General features: G+C 34.0%; 1 protein-coding gene across 2 annotated transcripts in view; it reads right to left on the minus strand.

Annotated features, from left to right (window-relative positions):
* Positions 1-1,172: 1,172 nt before the first annotated feature.
* The window catches only part of ATG4C (autophagy related 4C cysteine peptidase), an 84,221-nt gene continuing 66,078 nt past the window's right edge, over positions 1,173-19,315 (minus strand). For both annotated transcript variants that reach the window (XM_080801271.1, XM_080801272.1), the window contains exon 11: positions 1,173-3,727. In XM_080801271.1, the coding sequence (XP_080657397.1) occupies positions 3,560-3,727 (168 nt within the window). In that variant the 3' untranslated portion in view covers positions 1,173-3,559. The remainder of the gene's footprint in view (positions 3,728-19,315) is intronic.

Genomic DNA, 19,315 nt, shown 5'->3' on the forward strand with positions numbered 1-19,315 from the left:
ATGTTTCCAATTTTTTCTGGTCGGATGTTTCACCTTTTCAATTCAGTTATCTCAAAATATTCAGTCTAAATCCTCAACTGAATATAGTACTACTAAATTGTGGTGATTGGCAGTATTGAGGCTATACTAAATAATACAAAATATTTATTCTAAAATTTTTTGGAAGAAATTTACTCTTCTTTTTATAGAAAACAGTAATCCCTTAATCCTTTCCAAGAAATTTCTTCTATTAATATGTTCTGGATATCTTGCTTCAATTTCACTAAAAATTCTAGTTTCCTCCTTATCTTATGTCTATTTCAATGGAAATTCATATAGTTATTTAATATTTTCAAAGTGTTTTTCATTATCTGTTCTTCCTCATTTCCTGCTTCTGGAAAATTCTTAGACTGTGCTTTTTTTTGGTTATATATAAATATACAGTCAAAAAGACTTAGGTGTTCAATGCAAGCTATTAAAGGTGATCTGTGATAAAGCATGAAAATACAACTTTACTAGTTCCAAAATAATTAGCAGAGAAAACGGGGGGTGGAGGGAGGGCTAGATTAGTATGATTTGACCAGAAATACAGTGCTTTCTGACATGCAATGATAGAAAGTAACTAGAGATCTCAAAAAAAATTAAGATTTCTGACCTAGCACTGGATATATTATATAGATAAGTCATTTTTGCTGTTTTATTTCTTTAATTCTTTTAAAAACAAGACAGAATTAACATACATATTTTTAGATATGCTTGCCCTTGGACAATGCTAAGGTTAACAGAACACAAAAGTGACCTAAATTTTTAATCCTATTGTCTTCTCAATAATACAGATTTAATGGGGCTAGTTTAATATAAAAACAGAAAAATTGATACCTTGGGAAATCCTTTTGGATATACTTGTACTGTAAAGGATCTTTTCATTTACTCATTCAGCAAATGACTCTCAACATTGCCTGCTGGTGGTTAATACATTGACAAAAGGGGATTCAAAGTGTCAAACCTTATGAGGAAGAGAGAAAAGAAAACTTTGCCATCAAAAAATCACATTAAGAATTTTAAAAATTCATTTCTGAAATGTTAATGGTAAAACTAGTATCTTAATATTGATGTCTAAATGCAGGATCCTCCTATAAAAATTCTAACAGAACACCCATCTTAGTATCTTGTCTTTTTTTTTTTTTTACTTTCCTTTATTCCAGTCTGAAAGAGATCATCCATAAGCTTTATTGACCGAGTTTACTGGCTGTCAGAACTTGAAATGAAATCTGTGTTCAAAACAAAGTCTGAAACCAGAATATACAGTACCTCTATTCTAAATCTAATGATGTAGTTTTGTTGCTGCCTTTCCAATAAAAGATTAGCACAACTTTTGGCTGGTCCTCAGCTGAAGTTGAATTAACAGGGGAGATAAATCAATCAGCCTATCTCAATTTTCATGAATGCATGCATTCATTCATACACATTATTGAATACTTTTTAATGTGCATATTAGGCTGATCATTTCCGATCCAACACATTTATTCTCAGTCATGGGGATGACTGTATTACAAGATTGGTTTGTTTTTTCTGTATAGTATTCTGAGTATTTTCAATATAATTCAATGTAAAGGAAGTTTCTGCCTCCTCTCACCTCAACTTTGGCCAGGTCTAATTTTAACTTACTTAAAATGATCCCCAAAGATGGGGGCACCTGGGTGGCTCAGTGGGTTAAGCCTCTGCCTTCGGTTCAGTTCATGATCTCAGAATCAAGTCCTGCATCAGGCTCTCTGCTTGATCAAGTCCTACATCAGGCTCTCTGCTCGACAGGGAGCCTGCTTCTTCCTCTCTCTCTCTGCTTGCCTCTCTGCCTACTTGTGATCTCTCTCTGTCAAATAAATAAATAAAATCTTAAAAAAAAAAAAAAAGAAAGAAAATGATCCCCAAAGATGGTAAGAAAATAACAGAATGCAAGAATATAAGTCTAAAAACTTTTATATAGCTCTTAGAATACTTACAATCAGTTCTGATTCATTTGAAGGTATGGGTACTCTCATTTGATGTGTTTGTTGTAAAATCCAGGTGCATATAAAGAACAAACTGCAATAGTTAAGACAATACAACTGCGGTGCATAAAATCGGGCATAACACTGGCTTTGTATTCCCGTAATGCTTTGACATTCTAGGAAAATTAGTACTGGACTTAATTTGTCCAGATTTTATCTGGAATAAAGGAAAATTTTAGATTTCAGGACATTTTTATCATTGTAGTAAACTGTTCTCACAGGGAAATGCCAAACCTGATTTCTCTCATCAGGTATATTAAAGCAACTGCCCCCTCTGTTTCTGTTTTGTATGCAACTCTAAACCTAACAAATAGGCTTTCTGATGGAAGAGATCAATGACTTTAAAAGATACACAATTTTATGTCTTTATAAGTCACCTTTCTGCACTGAAACATGAAAGCTCCATAAAGTAAGTTAATATTTTGCTTTCAGAGAAACAATATTACTTGCCTTCATTATAAATAAATAGACTTCATATGAGACAATGATTTTTTCAAATTAAAGAACTAAAATAATCCTATTAAAACCAAACAAAGGTATTTTATGTTCTCACATCTTTATTAAAGTACATAATCCTGGCTGAATAATAACTCTTATATTTTTATATCACATATTTGCCTTTCAGTAACACATAACACACTTAAGGCAGAATTACCTTATAGATAGCCTCAACTTCTAAATACCACTACACTGATTCATACAAATAGCAAAAATCATATTGAGGAGCATCTACTGATATCTTTCTTAGTCCTTATCTTTAGATTAAAAAACTCATAGTAAGCAGAATTCCCATAAAATTCCATTTTTGAGACAGGAAACAAACAGTACTACTGCCTTAAAATTGCCTTTATCTGATTTGATTAAATGAAGTTATTAATAACATAACCTTTAAATTTCTGGGGAACACCAATACTTTATATTCACTCCTCAGAGAAGACTTGATAGCAAGCAAAATGAGGAGCCATTATAAAATCATATTGCTAAGTATTACATTAACTTAGAATTCTACTTATATAATTGTATGCATATCACAGCTAACAACTGCTATTTAATATATCCAGATACATCCATAAGTATCCTTTGGTTGCATTAATATCAGGAGGTTATGCAGCACTGAAGGTTCATTCTCTGGTCTTCTGGTTGTTAGTGTCTAAGTGGAAGCTTTCAAACCCATTTGGTGATTGCGATTTTGGGACCTATATCACAAACCCTTCAGGAGACTAGTGGCCTCAGGTGGAAGAATCTGAAGACTGGAAGGCTTACAATTAAGTTAGAGTTATCGTTAGCAGATCTTAGGGAAATAGGAATGCAGCCAGAATCACTTGATATTTATTAGACATAAAGATTCAATAAATCATTTCTCTTTCAGAAAAATATCTCTAAAACTTGTATATTTCCAAATGTTCTTTTTTTTTAAAGAACATATAAAATTAAGATATTTGCGAAAATAAGCCAGTTTCAAGTAAACTTGTTTCTCTTCATTGTTCCTCCTGCAGAGGAGTTCTTCTCAACAAGCACAAATACACTAATCTTTAGAGCAAAACAAATTCTTCTGTGCTAAATCTTTTTAATCTTTTCTTTTCATCCTCTGAGAAAAGGTCTTCTTCATTGGTTGTAGTAGATGTAAAATCATAGTCTCTGGAATGACCATTTACAAAAGTAAATAAGGGATATTTCTCCTTAGAAGAAATTTTCAGCATCTGTAACAGAAAGTACAGAAAAATCCCTTATGCAAAAGTGCACACTAGGACCACACGACGAAATCTAATGTTTTAGCCCTGAATCTCTCTTGTTAGTTTCTCTCATTTACATTTATCCAGTACCACTGTTTAAAGTTAATTAGCATTGTAGAGTTCACTTATAGCCAAATACCTACTTCTCCATTTAAGAATAGATCATCAAAATTAAGTACATTATCATTCACATGCTACCTCCCCACCCCCCCAACCCCCTCACCGTGCCAAAGTAAGTCTTCTAATCACCTTCTGCGATTTAAAGGTTTACTAAAGAATCAAGATTTCTCTTCTTTTGGTAGTAACAGACAATAAAACAAAATGGTATTACTGACTATGGTAAAATACTATGAAGACTGTTACCATTACACAGAAGAAAAACCATTAAACTGAGTCAGAAGGCCCATTCTAAACTCAGTTCTACAACTTACCTTGATGAGACCTTGGACAAAATCACTCTACCTGACTATCATCTATAAAATGCAGCAAAAGATATCCAATCTTCTTACCTCAGAGAATTGTTAAATTGGCCAAAAGCAGTAATAAAAAGCTATTTTTAAAAATTTAGTTTTTTCATAGTCACATATTTGAAAAAATATTTTTTCAATAATTTGGTAAACATGAAAAATAGTGTTGTTACAGATAGTAATAATCCATACCTTACATATTACCTTCTTAAAGCTACATAATTCAAAAGTGAAAAAAGTAGTACCTGGAATTTTGTGGCAAGACCCAACAACCTTATAACCTTTGTCAATTTGGGATTCGTTAACAATCCAACAACCCATTCTAAACCACTTTAAAACTTTCTTTTAAATAAATTCTATTAAAAAATTAAAACATTAAGAGTGAATAAAATTTTTGAATGACATTGTGGTAGAAACAAACTTTTCTATGGATAACCAGCACCTGTAAGGATTCTGAGAAGTTTATGTGAATTACAGAGAATGCTGAAAAAATACCAACAGTATTTACATATCATTAATCATGATCAATTAATTATAATTTGTTTCTAAAGGATAATTTCAGGGGTAAAAACTAAATTCTCCCAAATGTCAATATTCAACTGAAGGATCATCAAATTCTTATATATTGCATTTATAGATTCTCTTGAAATGTGGCTTAAATAAATATATAGCCCTAGCATACAGATACAATGTTAAACTTAAAATGTTTCAATGAGACAGTTACTATGAAATACATTTTTTAAATTGAATGGGAATGAACCATTTAAAAATAATTAAGTACTTAGAAAAATTAGATGTAATGAAAACCATAACCTATTATTCAAATTGCTCTCCTAAAGTACACATTGCTCAAATTTATTTTATTTACACTCTATAAAAAAAGGGGAAGAAAGAAGGAAAAGTACAGAAGATAAAAATAATGTGATCAAGCCTCTTTCACCTCTTTCACCTCTTTCACATAGCTGGAATACAGCTGAAAATTGTTGTCATTTTATATTCATTTAATGTTACTTATAAAAGTTAGTATCTAATGGGCATTGTATCATTTTCAAATCAGCACAACAAAGCTAATATTATCATCTCTTCATCCTTTCTTTCAAGATCAATAAAGAAGTCATTTAGGTTTATTAGCAGCTCATCAACTAAGATTCAAATCTGTGACCCAGGGCAAAATGTCGGAAAGGGGCTCTTTGCCCTTTAATTACAAAATATACCTACTTTTTGCAAACTCACTTGTAGTGTAATGCCCCCTTATGTGTATTTATTGATTTAGGCTTTAAGAATTACAGTTTTTCTAACTTTTTTTTTTTGAGGGGGGAAAACATCTTTATTTCTTTCTAAAATTGACCAATGTGACATTTGTTTTCTTTTTGAACTTGGTTACCCGACACCATATTTTATTTTTTTATTAATTATTTTTATTAACATATAATGTATTATTTGCCCCAGGGGTACAGGTCCATGGATCGTCAGGCTTACACATTTCCCAGCACTCACCACAGCACATACCCTCCCCAATGTCCATAACCCAACCACCCTCTCCATAACCCGCACCCCCCTTGCCCCCGTGCCCCCAGCAGCCCTCAGTTTGTTTTGTGAGATTAAGAGTCTCTTATGGTTTGTCTCCCTCCTGATCCCATCTTGTTTCAAGTTTTTCTAACTTTTCTTGATTTATTTAAAATATTTTAAAGATTATCAAATGAAAAATATATTAAAGGTTTATTCAAATGAACTGAAACTTATATCCACACAAAAACTTGATTTATTCAGAATTGCCAAAACTTGGAAGCAACAAAGATGTCCTTCAGAAGGTGAAGGATAAATAAATTGGTACATCCAGACAATGGAATATTATTCAGCACTAAAAAGAGGTGAGCTATCAAGCCATAAAAAACATGAAGGAACCTTAAGTGCGTATCACTAAGTGAAAGAAGACAATCTGAAAAGGTTACAAACTGCAAGATTCCAACAATATGATGTTCTGAAAAGACAAAATTATATAGGTAATAAAAAGACTCGTGGTTATCAGGGATTAACAGGAAGGGAGAGATAAATAGGTGGAATACAAAGAATTTTTAGGGCAGGAAAACTATTCTGTATGATACTATAATGGTGGCTACATATCATTATACACCTTTCCAAACCCACAGAATATATAATACCAAGAGTGAACCATAATGTAAACTGTAGACTTTGGGTGATAATGATGTATCCAATGTAGGTTCATCAATTATAAGACATGTCGAGTGGGGGATTTTGATGGGGAAGGAAGTATATGGGAACTTTCTGTATTTTTCACTCACTTTGCTATAAAACTATAATTTCTCTAAAAAATAAAGCCTAATTTAAATATATATATATGACAAGTGAGTTGGGCAGTAAGGTAAATGATAACCTATCAGTACATAAATATGATATAACAGGGAAGAAATAATTTTAGAACATAAATATGGAATGCCAAAGGAAACATTAGAAATTATTGAGCTTACTCTCATTTTATAAATGGGAAAACTGAGCTCCCAAGGATTTAAATTACTTTCCCAAGATGACTTAACAACAGCAGCAGCAACAATAAAAAGAGATTAACTAATAAGGAATTATTGGGGATATTAGGCCTCAACCACTTATCAACATGCCTTTTAAACATTTTTCCCAGCTCCTAAGCACCCTATCAAGAATGTTTTTTCAGACTTGTTTAAAAAAAAAACACTGATTTGAAAATTTGATTCTAAAAACTTTTATCAAAAGTGAAAACTTTAGTCTTCCTTTCTTACATTACAAGTCAAAACTAAGCTTAAAGTCGCTCCATGATGGATTACATAAAAGCTACATGAAAAAAAAAATCTAACCTCACACCAGTCAGAATGGCTAAAATTAACAAGTCAAGAAATGACAGATGCTGGCGAGGATGCGGAGAGAGGGGAACCCTCCTACACTGCTGGTGGGAATGCAAGCTGGTGCAACCACTCTGGAAAACAGTGTGGAGGTTCCTCAAAAAACTGAAAATAGAGCTACCCTACGACCCAGCAATTGCACTCCTGGGTATATATCCTAAAGATACAAACGTGGTGCTCCGAAGGGGCACGTGCACCCGAATGTTTATAGCAGCAATGTCCACAATAGCCAAACTGTGGAAAGAGCCTAGATGTCCATCAACAGATGAATGGATAAAGAAGATGTGGTATATATACACAATGGAATACTATGCAGCCATCAAAAGACATGAAATCTTGCCATTTGCGACGACGTGGATGGAACTAGAGGGTATCATGCTTAGCGAAATAAGTCAATCGGAGAAAGACAACTATCATATGATCTCTTTGATATGAGGAAGTGGAGATGCAAGGCGGGGGGAGTTGGGGGGAGGTAGGAAAAGAAAAAATGAAAAGATGGGATTGGGAGGGAGACAAACCATAAAAGACTCAATCTCAAGAAACAGACTGAGGGTTGTGGGGGTGAGGGGGGACGGGAGAGGGTGGTGGGGAAATAGACATTGGGGAGGGTATGGGCTATGATGAGTGCTGTGAAATGTGTAAACCTGACGATTCACAGACCTGTACCCCTGGGGATAAAAATACATTATATGTTTATTAAGATAAAAAAATAAAAAAAAAATCTAAACTAGATTATCTATGACACAGGGTATTATCAATTGAGATATTATACAAAATAAAAGATAACAAATGTTATTTAATAACTTGGGAAATTATATAATGTTAAAAGAAAAAATAGGATATAAAGCTATATATAAAATTTAATCTCAGTTATGTTAAAATCATTTTAAATATATATTTTCAAAAGGCTAGAAGGATATACAACAAAATATAAAGTTTCTATGAACAAAAGACTTAGTGGTGATTTTTTTGTTAGACTTCTAATTTCCAAACTTTCTAACATGTATATCTTAGATAGTTAGGAGAAAACCATTTTTTTAAAAATTTAAGATAACTGAGTTTACTATCTCATGGTTGCTTTTCAAAAGGTGATTCAATGGTTTGCTCAACAATAATTTTAGAATAGGCAAGTCTTCTGTTGTATTTTAATAACATAATCAAAGATACACTAAAGTGGCTTTTTTATCTAAAAGGCAAAATCATTTTTCAGGAGGTCAAATAATTTATCACATTTTCCCCATGTGCTAAGTTGACAGGTTTCAAAATCTAGAAAGGAAAAAGCTGGAGGACAGAAGTTAAGCAATTTCTTCCTCCATAATGCTCATAGCTATGAGGAAGAACAGAACTAGAACAAGGAGATGACTTGTTCTCCCCAGGTCAAAACCTTTAGCTCTAGCCTCTGCCACCACACATGTAAAATTATAACCAGTACAGGGCAATCGAGACCTATGTGGTCTATATTCAAAACTATATTCACAGTGGAGCTACATTTTATGTAGTGGTTAGGTTCTAAAGTCAGCCCACTATGTGAAAATCAAACAGTCAAAATCAATATAATTAAAATTATCTTCAAAAGGCCTTTAAATTGTTTAAAGGGTGTTATGCATAGTCTTGTGTGTACAACCCTATTCCATAACATGTGTACAATACACTACAGTCTATATTAATTTAGAGTATGTAATAAAGAGTACACATGGAAAAACACGTTCCTGTTTTATTGCAAGAGTTCATGTAGTTGAACTGAAGTAAGTTAAATGAGCATGTGAAACTCACTCCCCTCTGTTTTCTCTCTACTCAATCTTAAATTACTGTAACCCAACTTTTACCCCTCGCCATATTGAAAATACTCTCTTCTGGTTCTCAAATAAAAAAAGCTTTTATTAGTTCCTATTCTCTTGATAGTTTTATAATAATCAACACTGCTAAGCATTACTTTCTTAAAATATTCACTTCTTTGATTTCTGCAATATTTTGCTTTCCTGTTTCTCCTATTCTCTAAACTATTTCTTCTCTATCTCCTTCATTGACTCTATTTATTCCTACATCCCAAAATGCAGATATTAATCAGTTATTGATCCTTTTATCTTCTTTATATATTCTATATTCTCAAAAATATTATCTACTCTTAGTTTCAGCCATTTCTCTGTTAGGCTTTGTTATTATCCATAATTTACAGTTGAGGGAACTGAAAAATATTGAGGGGTTAGGTGACTTGTGCAAGTTCACATAGCCAGTAACTCACAGAGCCAGCATTTAAACTTAAGCAGGCTGGTACTGTTATAACCACTATACTATACCGCCTCCTACAGTAAGTAGAGGCATGCTGCAGTATCAACTCAAACTGATGATCATTTCTGCCTCCCCAAATTAGCTCCCTTCTAAACTTCTCCAGGTTTCTATCATTGACAACGTCATCTTTATTAGTTAGGAATGGTTTTTGTGCCAACTAACAAAAAGATAAAATACAACAATGGTTTTAGGTACCAGGAATTGTTATCACATAACAAAAAGTCTGACAATGCTACCTTTGGTTAATTGATGTCAAACAGTTTCTACAGTTCTCTTGGCCTTTCCCTCATGGTCACAAAGAACTACAGAAACCCCAGGTGTTGCGTTCACATTCAAGGCAGGGGCAGGTAGATATAAAGGGAGTGACAGAACCACATCTAAATCTACCATTTTATTAGAAGAGCAAATTTTTTCCCAGATACTTCCAGCACACATCCCCTTATATTTCACTGGCCAAATTGTGCTTAAATACAAGGGAGACCAAGAAAAATGAATATTTGGGCACACTGTTCCCCCAAATTACAGCAGGATTCTCTCAGCAAAACAACAAAAAAGAGAGGTGGATATTGAACAGGTAACTAATGGTGCTTGCACACCATTCAGAGAGGAGAACTATGATAAAAATAAAATAGGGTAATGTGGTAAGGAAGGCAGGAAGGCTTCTGTTTCTGTGGTCAGAAAAGGCTAAGCTGAGACCCAAATAATAATAATATGCAATCACACATTAGAGTTCTAGGAGACAAACACTCCAGATTGGAAAATCAGCTAGTACAAAGGCCTAGGATGCCAGTACACTTAGCATGTTCAAAGAACAGGAAGAAGGCTCATGTGGCTCAAGGATAGAGGGAAAAAGGAAGAATGGTTGGTACATAAAAGCCAGACCATCCAGGCCCTTGTTAGCCACATTAAACATTCTACCTCCTAACATTCAACCATAAACATTGCATAACACTCTACTGTAATGTTTCTGCTCATGATATTCCTATCATCTAGCTGCCCTTCCTACTTCCCTTCTGATCATACAAACTCTGTCCTCAAAGTTCCAGCCCAAAATCCACTGTCAAGTACCTCATTCTGAAGTGCTTATAACTTTTTCCAAAGTTCTACAGATTTGTGTAGCACAAGGATTACAAACATGGACTATGGAACTTAGTCTCTGCTAAAAACCTGGCTAATACCTACAAACTGTATGACCCTGGGCAAGTTACTTAACTAGACTGTCTCATTTTCTTTAGGCTGTAAAGTGTCAGTATTGATAGCATCTTTGCCACAAAGTTGTTGTGAGGATTAAGTCAGTTAATATATGTAAAGCACTCAGAAGATTACCTGGCCTCTAATATGTTGGCTATTATTGCTGCCATTATTAACACAATGTTAGTATTTACTAAATATATTTTTATAGTCATTTATCTTTAATATCCACTTCATGTCTTCCCAATTAAACAATAAGTCCCTGAAGATTTTAAAAGAAATCAGAGTTCTTATCATTAAAACCCAGAAAAAGACTTATGAAAGAAAAATATCCCTCAAATTTCACTTGGAAAGTATAGAACTAGGAGGGGAAATATAACCCTGAACATAAACCTGACACGCTAAGGTGTTTACAAAAATACATTTACCAAATAGCAATGGGTATGAGAAACTGCATACCACTGGAGAAAAGGGAATGTTTGTTCTAGAAGAGGAAGCAAACTTACTCTCTTGCTTTGTGAGATGGAGTAAAAGTTATGTAGAGAATGATTCCAACTCAATATAGGAAATGATTTTTTAACAATAAGGATCTGTCCAAAAATTGAAAAGACTTCCAGGAAAATACTTAGCTCACCATTACCTGAAATGAAGATTAGATAGTCAAGTGTCTGGACCATGTGGATTGATGGATAAAGAGGAGACTGTAGAGAATAGTGTTTATGAGCGCATATTCTCAAAGTCAAAGTGTCTGAAGTTTGAATCTCAAAACTATCATTTATTAGTTGTGACCTTTTATGAAGGTTATGAACCTCTGTAAGGACAAGATTCGTCATGGAAGGCAGCTATGCTCACCACTATACCACCAAAGTAAGATTCCTCATATGTACAAGGGGATAGCAGTACCTACATCAGAAGGTTTGTGTAGATTAAATGAGATAATATATATCAGGTGTGTAGCACAATACCAAACATATGGTAAGGATTCCACAAATGTTAGCTTTGGATTGAATAACCCCTAAGATCTCTTAGATATCCGGGATTCAATGGCTATAATATATGTTTGTTCTATAGCTAGAGGACAGCTGGATACTTGTAAATATTTTTATTACAATTTATAAATTAAAAATTTATAATTTTTATTATTTTATTAAAAATAACCCCTAAGATCTCTTAGATATCTGGGACTCAATGGCTGTAAATAATGTATGTTCTGTAGTTAGAGGACAGCTGGATACTTATAAATATTTTTTCCTGTGTGGACATTCATTCCATAATCAAACAATTTCCTAATACTCACATTTTTATTTGAGATTTTCTGCTCAAACATCAGTACTATTAGGTAGTTAAGTTTTATCATTAAAAAATAGTATTTTATTTCACAATTATTTTTAGGCTGAGAACAAGTGAAAAAAAGGAAGAATAGGGGATGTGAGATAAGATAAAAATAATCTACATCAGGCCTTTTTATAAGAGAGCAGAGCAGTGGAGACATAATCTAAGTCAGGGATTGGCAAAGAGATGTGTTGGCAGGATACTTATGAAAAGTGAGCAAGTTCACCCTGCAGAACTTGGAGTGGAAGAGCATATAAAAGCACAAAAACAGAGATGACACACAAAACTGAAAACAAGGAAACTCACTGTAAGCCTACATACAGACTCAATTCCCAGGTCCCTCCTTGCAACCAATACCCTTCTTTGCTCCACACTAGCCATCCTACAGACAGAAAAATAAGGATTTATTCTTTGGAAAAACTGAATAAAGATACAGCCTTTAGTGTACCAGGCACAGTGATGACTACAAAAGATAAAAGAATGAAGTGAGACTCTAAAAATATTAAACTGGAGGGCCCTCAGCATCCTTCACTTCTTGGTCCTAGAGTACCAGCAAGCAACATATATTCCACAGGGAGATGGCAGAACTCCTCTCTGGGAAAAAAAAAATGGTACAACTCCAGAGAAAAGATTACTTACCAACACTTGGAGGTTACCCAATGAAAAGACAAGCTCATCAACTGATCATCCTACTATGAAAATCACCAGCAAAAAAGCCATGCTCAAACACCTAGAACTTCTATTCACCTTTTTAATGCCTCACTCTTAAGTATAAACAGATACAGAAGATCACCAGTTATTTGAGGGAAAGCATCCAGGGGAGAACTGAAAGATTAAAGCAAAAAACAAAAAAGAATCCAGAAGGAAATAGAAACAGCAAAAGAAGCAGAAGAAAATTTCAAAATTACTATAATTTCCTTGGGGAAGAAGAAATAATACATTCATTAAAAAAGAAGAGAATACAACAAAAGAAATAGGTGAAAACATACTAGATTTGCTGTAATTCAATTACTGAACTCCTTGCTAATTTATAAGACAAACTTATTACAAAATCTCTTTAATTAATTCCTTCATCAACAAATATTTATGGATTCCCCCAACATGAAAGGCAATTCTAGGCACTGGGAAAACAATAACATACAAAACCAACAAATACCCCTTATTGAAATTACATTCCAGTAGAGTAGAAAAGTGGTAAACGTGTGTTATGTGTTTATATATGATACAGCAGAATGTGTGTGTGTGTGTGTGTGTGTGTGTGTGTACTTAAATGAATAATGCCAAGGAGAAAAATAAAACAAGGAAAGAAGGAAATAACAAATACATAAAGGCCAGGAAAAGACTAGGAAGGTGACAGGTGAATAAAGACCTGAAAAAAGTGAAGGAGGGAATCATGAGAATATCTGCAAGAAGAGAATTGCAGGCACATGAAAACAAGCAGAATCCTGGAAAAAGAAGGACACCTACTATTTTCAAGGAGGCCAAGTGTAGTTGGACTTGAGAAAGGAAGGGGATAAGGTTGGGGGTGGTAAGAGGAAGTTTCCACTTACAGAAGGCCTTACAGGTAACTGGAAGAGTAGTGGACTTTTACTCTGAGTTAGAAAGCTACTGTAGAGTTTTGAATTAAAGTAACATCATGTTAGTTACATTTTAACAAAATCACTCAGGCAGCTATACTGAGATGATACCCTATAGACAGAGCAGGGGAGATCAGTTAAGAAGCTTCTGCAATAATCCTGAGAAAGATGATGGTGTACCACAGTAAAAATGGTAATGGTGAAAAGTCACCAAATTCTAAATATATTCTAAAGGAGAGATGATACACTTTGCTGATGAATTGGGTATGGGTTGTGAGATAGCACAAGGGATCTAGGATGATTCCCAGTTTTTAGACGAAGCAATCAGAATAATCCAGTTGCCATTTACAGAGTAACCAAATTTTTTCATTTGGTTTATTTTACTTTACTTCTACAATTTAGTTAAGTTAAAATTTCTTTGGATGGATTTAAAATACAACTATAATGCCATGTTCCTTTCTATACAGAGTACTCATGTAGTAAAATTTCAATGAAATAAAACTAATGTTAGGATTTTTTTAATGGATTTTTTAAATTCATAGTTCTATCTTACAACTTAAAAGAATTAAAACAGGTATTTTATAAGTGTAATTATTTAGAGGGCCATGATAAAATTAATCTTGCCACCAAGAACAATCATTAAGAAATGGAAAAAATAGGGGCACCTGGGTGGCTCAGTCGTTAAGCTTCTACCTTTGGCTCAGGTCATGAGCCCAGGGTCCTGGGATCAAGCACTGCATTGGGCTCCCTGCTCAGTGGGAAACCTGCTTTTTCCCTCTCCCACTCCCCATACTTATGTTCCCCTCTCTCGCTGTGTCTCTCTCTGTCAAATAAAGTCTTTTTTAAAAATGGAAAAAATAGAAAAAGCAACTGTTACAAAGCAGGTGACAGTCACCAAGAAAGTACGTCTTGAGATGTGAAAATCTTAAAGAGGGGATGTACATCTGGAAATGACAATGGAATAAATATCTTTAAGGTATGGAAAAAAAACTGCTAAAACAGAATTCTATGCAGCAAAATACCCTTAGTAATAAAGGTAAGCTCTTCATCTTCCCATCCTCTCCCGAACAGTTAATTTCTAAAGCCACTAGATGAGGCTAAGCAAAACATTCATGCCAGCGTCAGGGAAGTCACTCTGGTCTACTGAGTGTGTGGAAGCCAGACTGGAACCTGGCAGATATCACTTTAATCGACTGATCAAAGTTAACATCACCAGTAAAGGGACAAAGTGAAATCATGTGCCAACTACTAGGATGCAGTAAGAACATACAGAATCACTTTCATTATATACCTTACAAATACGCATAACCTGAAAAATCATGAGGAAATATCAAGCAAACCCAAACTGAGGGGATAATACAAACTGAGGGGATAATAATCAAAAGTATATTGTAAAAAAAAAAAAAAAAGCAAAAACAGAAGTGTCCTATGATCTCTGAAAATATCAAGGTCATGTGAAAGACAAGGAAAGATGAGGAGCTATTCCAGATTAAAAGAGATTCAGTATATGTAAATGCAACACATTATTCTGAACTGGAGCTTTTTGCTATACAGAGCATTACCCAAAAAACATGAATAGTTTCTGAGGATTACAAGGTAACATTGTACAAGGCTACTTTCCTGATTTTGATAGTTGTATTGTGGTTAGGTAAGAGAATGTCTTTAGGAATTGCGCACTCAATTTTTCATTTATGGGGCATCATGTTGGCAACTTACTCTCAAATAGCTCAGGAAAATGTTATTTGTTCTATATTTACAACTTTTCTATAAGGGTACAATTATTTCAATTTTTTAATGAAGACAAAATAAAGTTGCATTCAAACAAACAAAAACTGAGAGAATTTATCACCAGCAAACAGCACTAAAGGAAACCATAAAGGAAGTTCTTCAGAGGGAAGCAAAAGGATCCCAGAAGGAAACAGAATAATGCAGGAAAGAATGAAGGGCATCAGAAAGGGTAACACTGACTGTTTAAAACAAAGTGCTTTGTTGAATCTAAAATACATGTAGGATTAGACATATGACAACAAAGCACAAAAACAGACTTTAAGGAAAAAATATTACTAGAGATAGAGGGTCATGTAATTATAAGAGTCAATTCAATAGGAAGACCTAACAATACTAAATTTGTATGTAATCAAAATATACAAAACAAAAAGCAAGAGAACTTGAAGGAGAAACGAACAAACCCACAATTACAATTGGAAACTTTTATCACATATCTTACATACTATGCAGGAACAAAAAGGACATGAAAAATTTTAACAACACAGTTAACTACTGAGAGACGAGAGAGGGAGGGAAGGAGAAGATTGTTAATAGAAAGATCAGAGACAGGATTAAACAGAACTGTTCCATAGAGATCCTAAAATCTAAAGAAGTGGAAGATGGAAGAGGTATTGTTTTAGATGCACTCCCAGTAAACCTGACTTCATCATATTCACCTGACTTCCAAATTTTCCACCTCTCTCAATTCTCCCAGACCATTTGCTTCCCTATCCAGAGAGATTCCATGATTGACCATTTCAATGACATAAAAGATACTCCTAACTCTACCAGAAATTCTGCTATCTCTATCACGCCAGACTCTATTGCTTATCTTATCTGCTCCCAATTCAAGGTTTCAAATTCTTAAAAGCAAGTCCTGAAGATGTATCAATTAGGTTCATTGTAATTAGGAGGACCCTCACTATTCTCTTGCAGATTTTTACCAATTTTAGTGTGGTAGGTTTAAATAGGGCAGATATTGTGGACCATGTAAGACTTTTATCTGGACCTTAAGGAAAATGAAATGGATATATTTTATAAAATTTGTACTCCCCAAATTAAATTATATGTTTCCTATTTTTCTTGTCCATAACACTATATTTTTATGGAATTTTAAATTTTTGTTATCCACTTATTTGTTGATTTAATGTTCATCTTGTCCACTTAGACTGTATGTTCATGAAGCTAGAAGTCATAACTTTCTTGTTCACAAGTGCATACCCAGCACCAGTCATTCAATATAGTGAGTACTTACTATGGGCCAGGCAGTGTTCTAGATGCTTTGGGATACATCAGTGACCTAAACAGGCAAAACATTCCTGCCCTTGTGAAGTTTATATTCTACTGGGGAAGACAGGTAATAATAAATACAACAGATAAGTAAATTTTATAGTGTATTAGAAACTTGTAAGTGCTAAGAAAAAAATAAAATGACTAAGGTAAGAAGAAATGGTGGAGAACACTGCATCTTTAAATAAGGTGGTCAGATTAGGCCTCACTGAACTGCCTTAAAGGAAGCAAGGGAATCAGTCCTACAGATAAACTGAGGAAAAAAGCATTCCAATCCATCGCAACTAGGGTAGATATCTGCAAGGAGGCCAACATGACTAAAGCAGAGTGAAAGAGGGTAGAGTAAGTGATGAGGGGTTGAGGTATGGGAATGGGGCATGGAAACATACATCATTTGGGGTCTTGGAGGATATGGTAAGAACTTTTTATTTATAAGTGAACTGAAAAGTCAATGCAGTTTTCTGAGGAAAAGAGTGGTGTGCTTTGACTTTGGTTTTTAAAAGATCAGCGAGGCTGCTAAATCAAGAATAGGTTTGTGGGGCTCTCTGCTCGGCAGGGAGCCTGCTTCCTCCTCTCTCTGCCTGCCTCTCTGCCTACTTGTGATCTCTGTCAAATAAATAAATAAAATCTTAAAAAAAAAAAAAAAGGTTTGAGGGAGGGGTTTAGAAACAAATTAGGCCATTGCAGACCACAATACTATCAGAAGAGATAGGGAAAGTGGTCTGATTCTAGGTATATATTGAACACCTAATTGGTTATAGGATATGAGAGAGAGTAAGAAGGTAAGGATAACCCCAAGCTTTTGGCCTTAGCAGATAAATTTGCCCTTAAATGAGAGGAGGAAAATTTTGAGCAGAAAGAGGCTTGAAAAGGAAGATCAGAATTTGATGTTGGAAATGTGCATCAGACATACATAGGATGCTGAATGTATTCGGACATATGTAATCTATAACTGGAAAGAGAGGTTTGAGTTAAAGATATGATCTTGGTTTTAGTTGACATATATTTGATATTTAAAGCTATAGGACTAGAAGAGATCACCAAGATAAAAAAGACATGAGAAAAAAAAAAAGAGAAAAAAAAAAAGACATGAGAACTGAAGACTAAGCCATGGGGTGTTCCAACATTAAGAGACTGGGGAGAAGAGCAGACAAAGGAGAAATGAGAGGGAAAAACTAGTAAAGAATGAGAAAAATCAAGAGAGTGCTTATAGAAGCCAAATGAAGAAGATGAATGAAGGTGTAGTGGGTGTTCAGCTACGGCAAATATTAATGTTAGGATACGTGGGATGAAGACTAAGATATGACCAATGGACTTAGCCATGTGGAGTTTTGGCAGAACGGTAGGGGTGAGAGCACTCAAATCTTGATTACCTGAACTGCCATATTAATGAACTATTAATTTTTTTCTCCTAGACACTCAGATGTAAAGCAGACTTGTTTTGGGGCTCCGCCTTTCACTTGCCCTCAAAACTGCTGATCTTTTAGATTCTACTTTCACAAACTCTCCGAACAGTTCCTTCCTCTCCCATCGCACAGCTCTGACCTCATCCAAGTCTTTGAAAAAAGCATTACAAATCAATGAAGAAAGGTTAGCTTTTTAATAAACAATGCTAGAACAACCAGTTATCCATTTCTTCCCAAAGAAGATGCAGATCTTAAGACATACACAAGTTTTAAATGTGAAACATAAAACTTGGAAGAAATGTGGGAGAATTTAGGAATTCTATTTATGACTTTGGTTATTACAGATTTCTTTGATAAAAAATTCAAAACCCATAAAGAAAAAGATTTACTAATTTGACAAAAATTAAAGACACCCTTAACAAGTGAAAATAGTAGCCTGGGAGAATATATTTACAACACATAGAGCCAACAAGTGGTAGTATCCAAAATTATAAATTTGATTTGATTTCCTTCAACTCAAATAACCATATAGAGAATTAGAGAAAGGGAATAAAAAATTCACAAAAGGGGAACCAAAGGACCAATAAACTTTGGTAAGATGCTCAATTTCACTATTAATCAGGGAAATACAAATTAAAACTACAAAGAAATACTTTGTAGTTGTATTTATATCCATGAGATTGGATAAAAGTATAGAAGTCTTACAATATTGAGTGTTAATAAGGATGTGAATCATTGGAAATTTTCATATACTCCTTGGTATGATCACTTTGGAGAGCATTTGACAATATCTAGCAAATCTAAAAATATGCATACCCTGAGACCCAGCAGTTCTACTCTACTGTGTCTAGGGTATGTACTGTAATAATCCCAGTTAACATAGTACATGTAAATGAAGAGATAAGAACAAGGATATTCTTAAAAACATTATTTGTAATTGGAAAATGAAACAAGCTAGATGACCATTAACAAAAGACAGTTTAAATAAAAAGTAGTAGATTGTAAAATGTACTACTATTCAGCAGTTATGAATAAGCTAGACCAATCCATATAGATCTAATTTCTAAGTCACTATTAAATGAAAAAGCAAATGGCAGGATATACACATTTTCATATAAAAATATCATTTGTGATAAATTTACTAACATGCAAAGTAGTAAATATTGTTTATGGATATATATAAAGTATGAATATTATATACTAACATAGGATAATAGTTACCACTGGGAAGAAAGGAAGAGAATAAGGTTGAGGAAGGTTAAAATGCTTCATTTATATATGTATTTTTTTCCCTTATGCTCAATGGTAGCACATGAGTATTTATTATGTTATTCTCTATATT

This window comes from Martes martes (genome assembly GCF_963455335.1).
Source record: "Martes martes genome assembly, chromosome: 4".
Lineage (NCBI taxonomy): Eukaryota > Metazoa > Chordata > Mammalia > Carnivora > Mustelidae > Martes > Martes martes.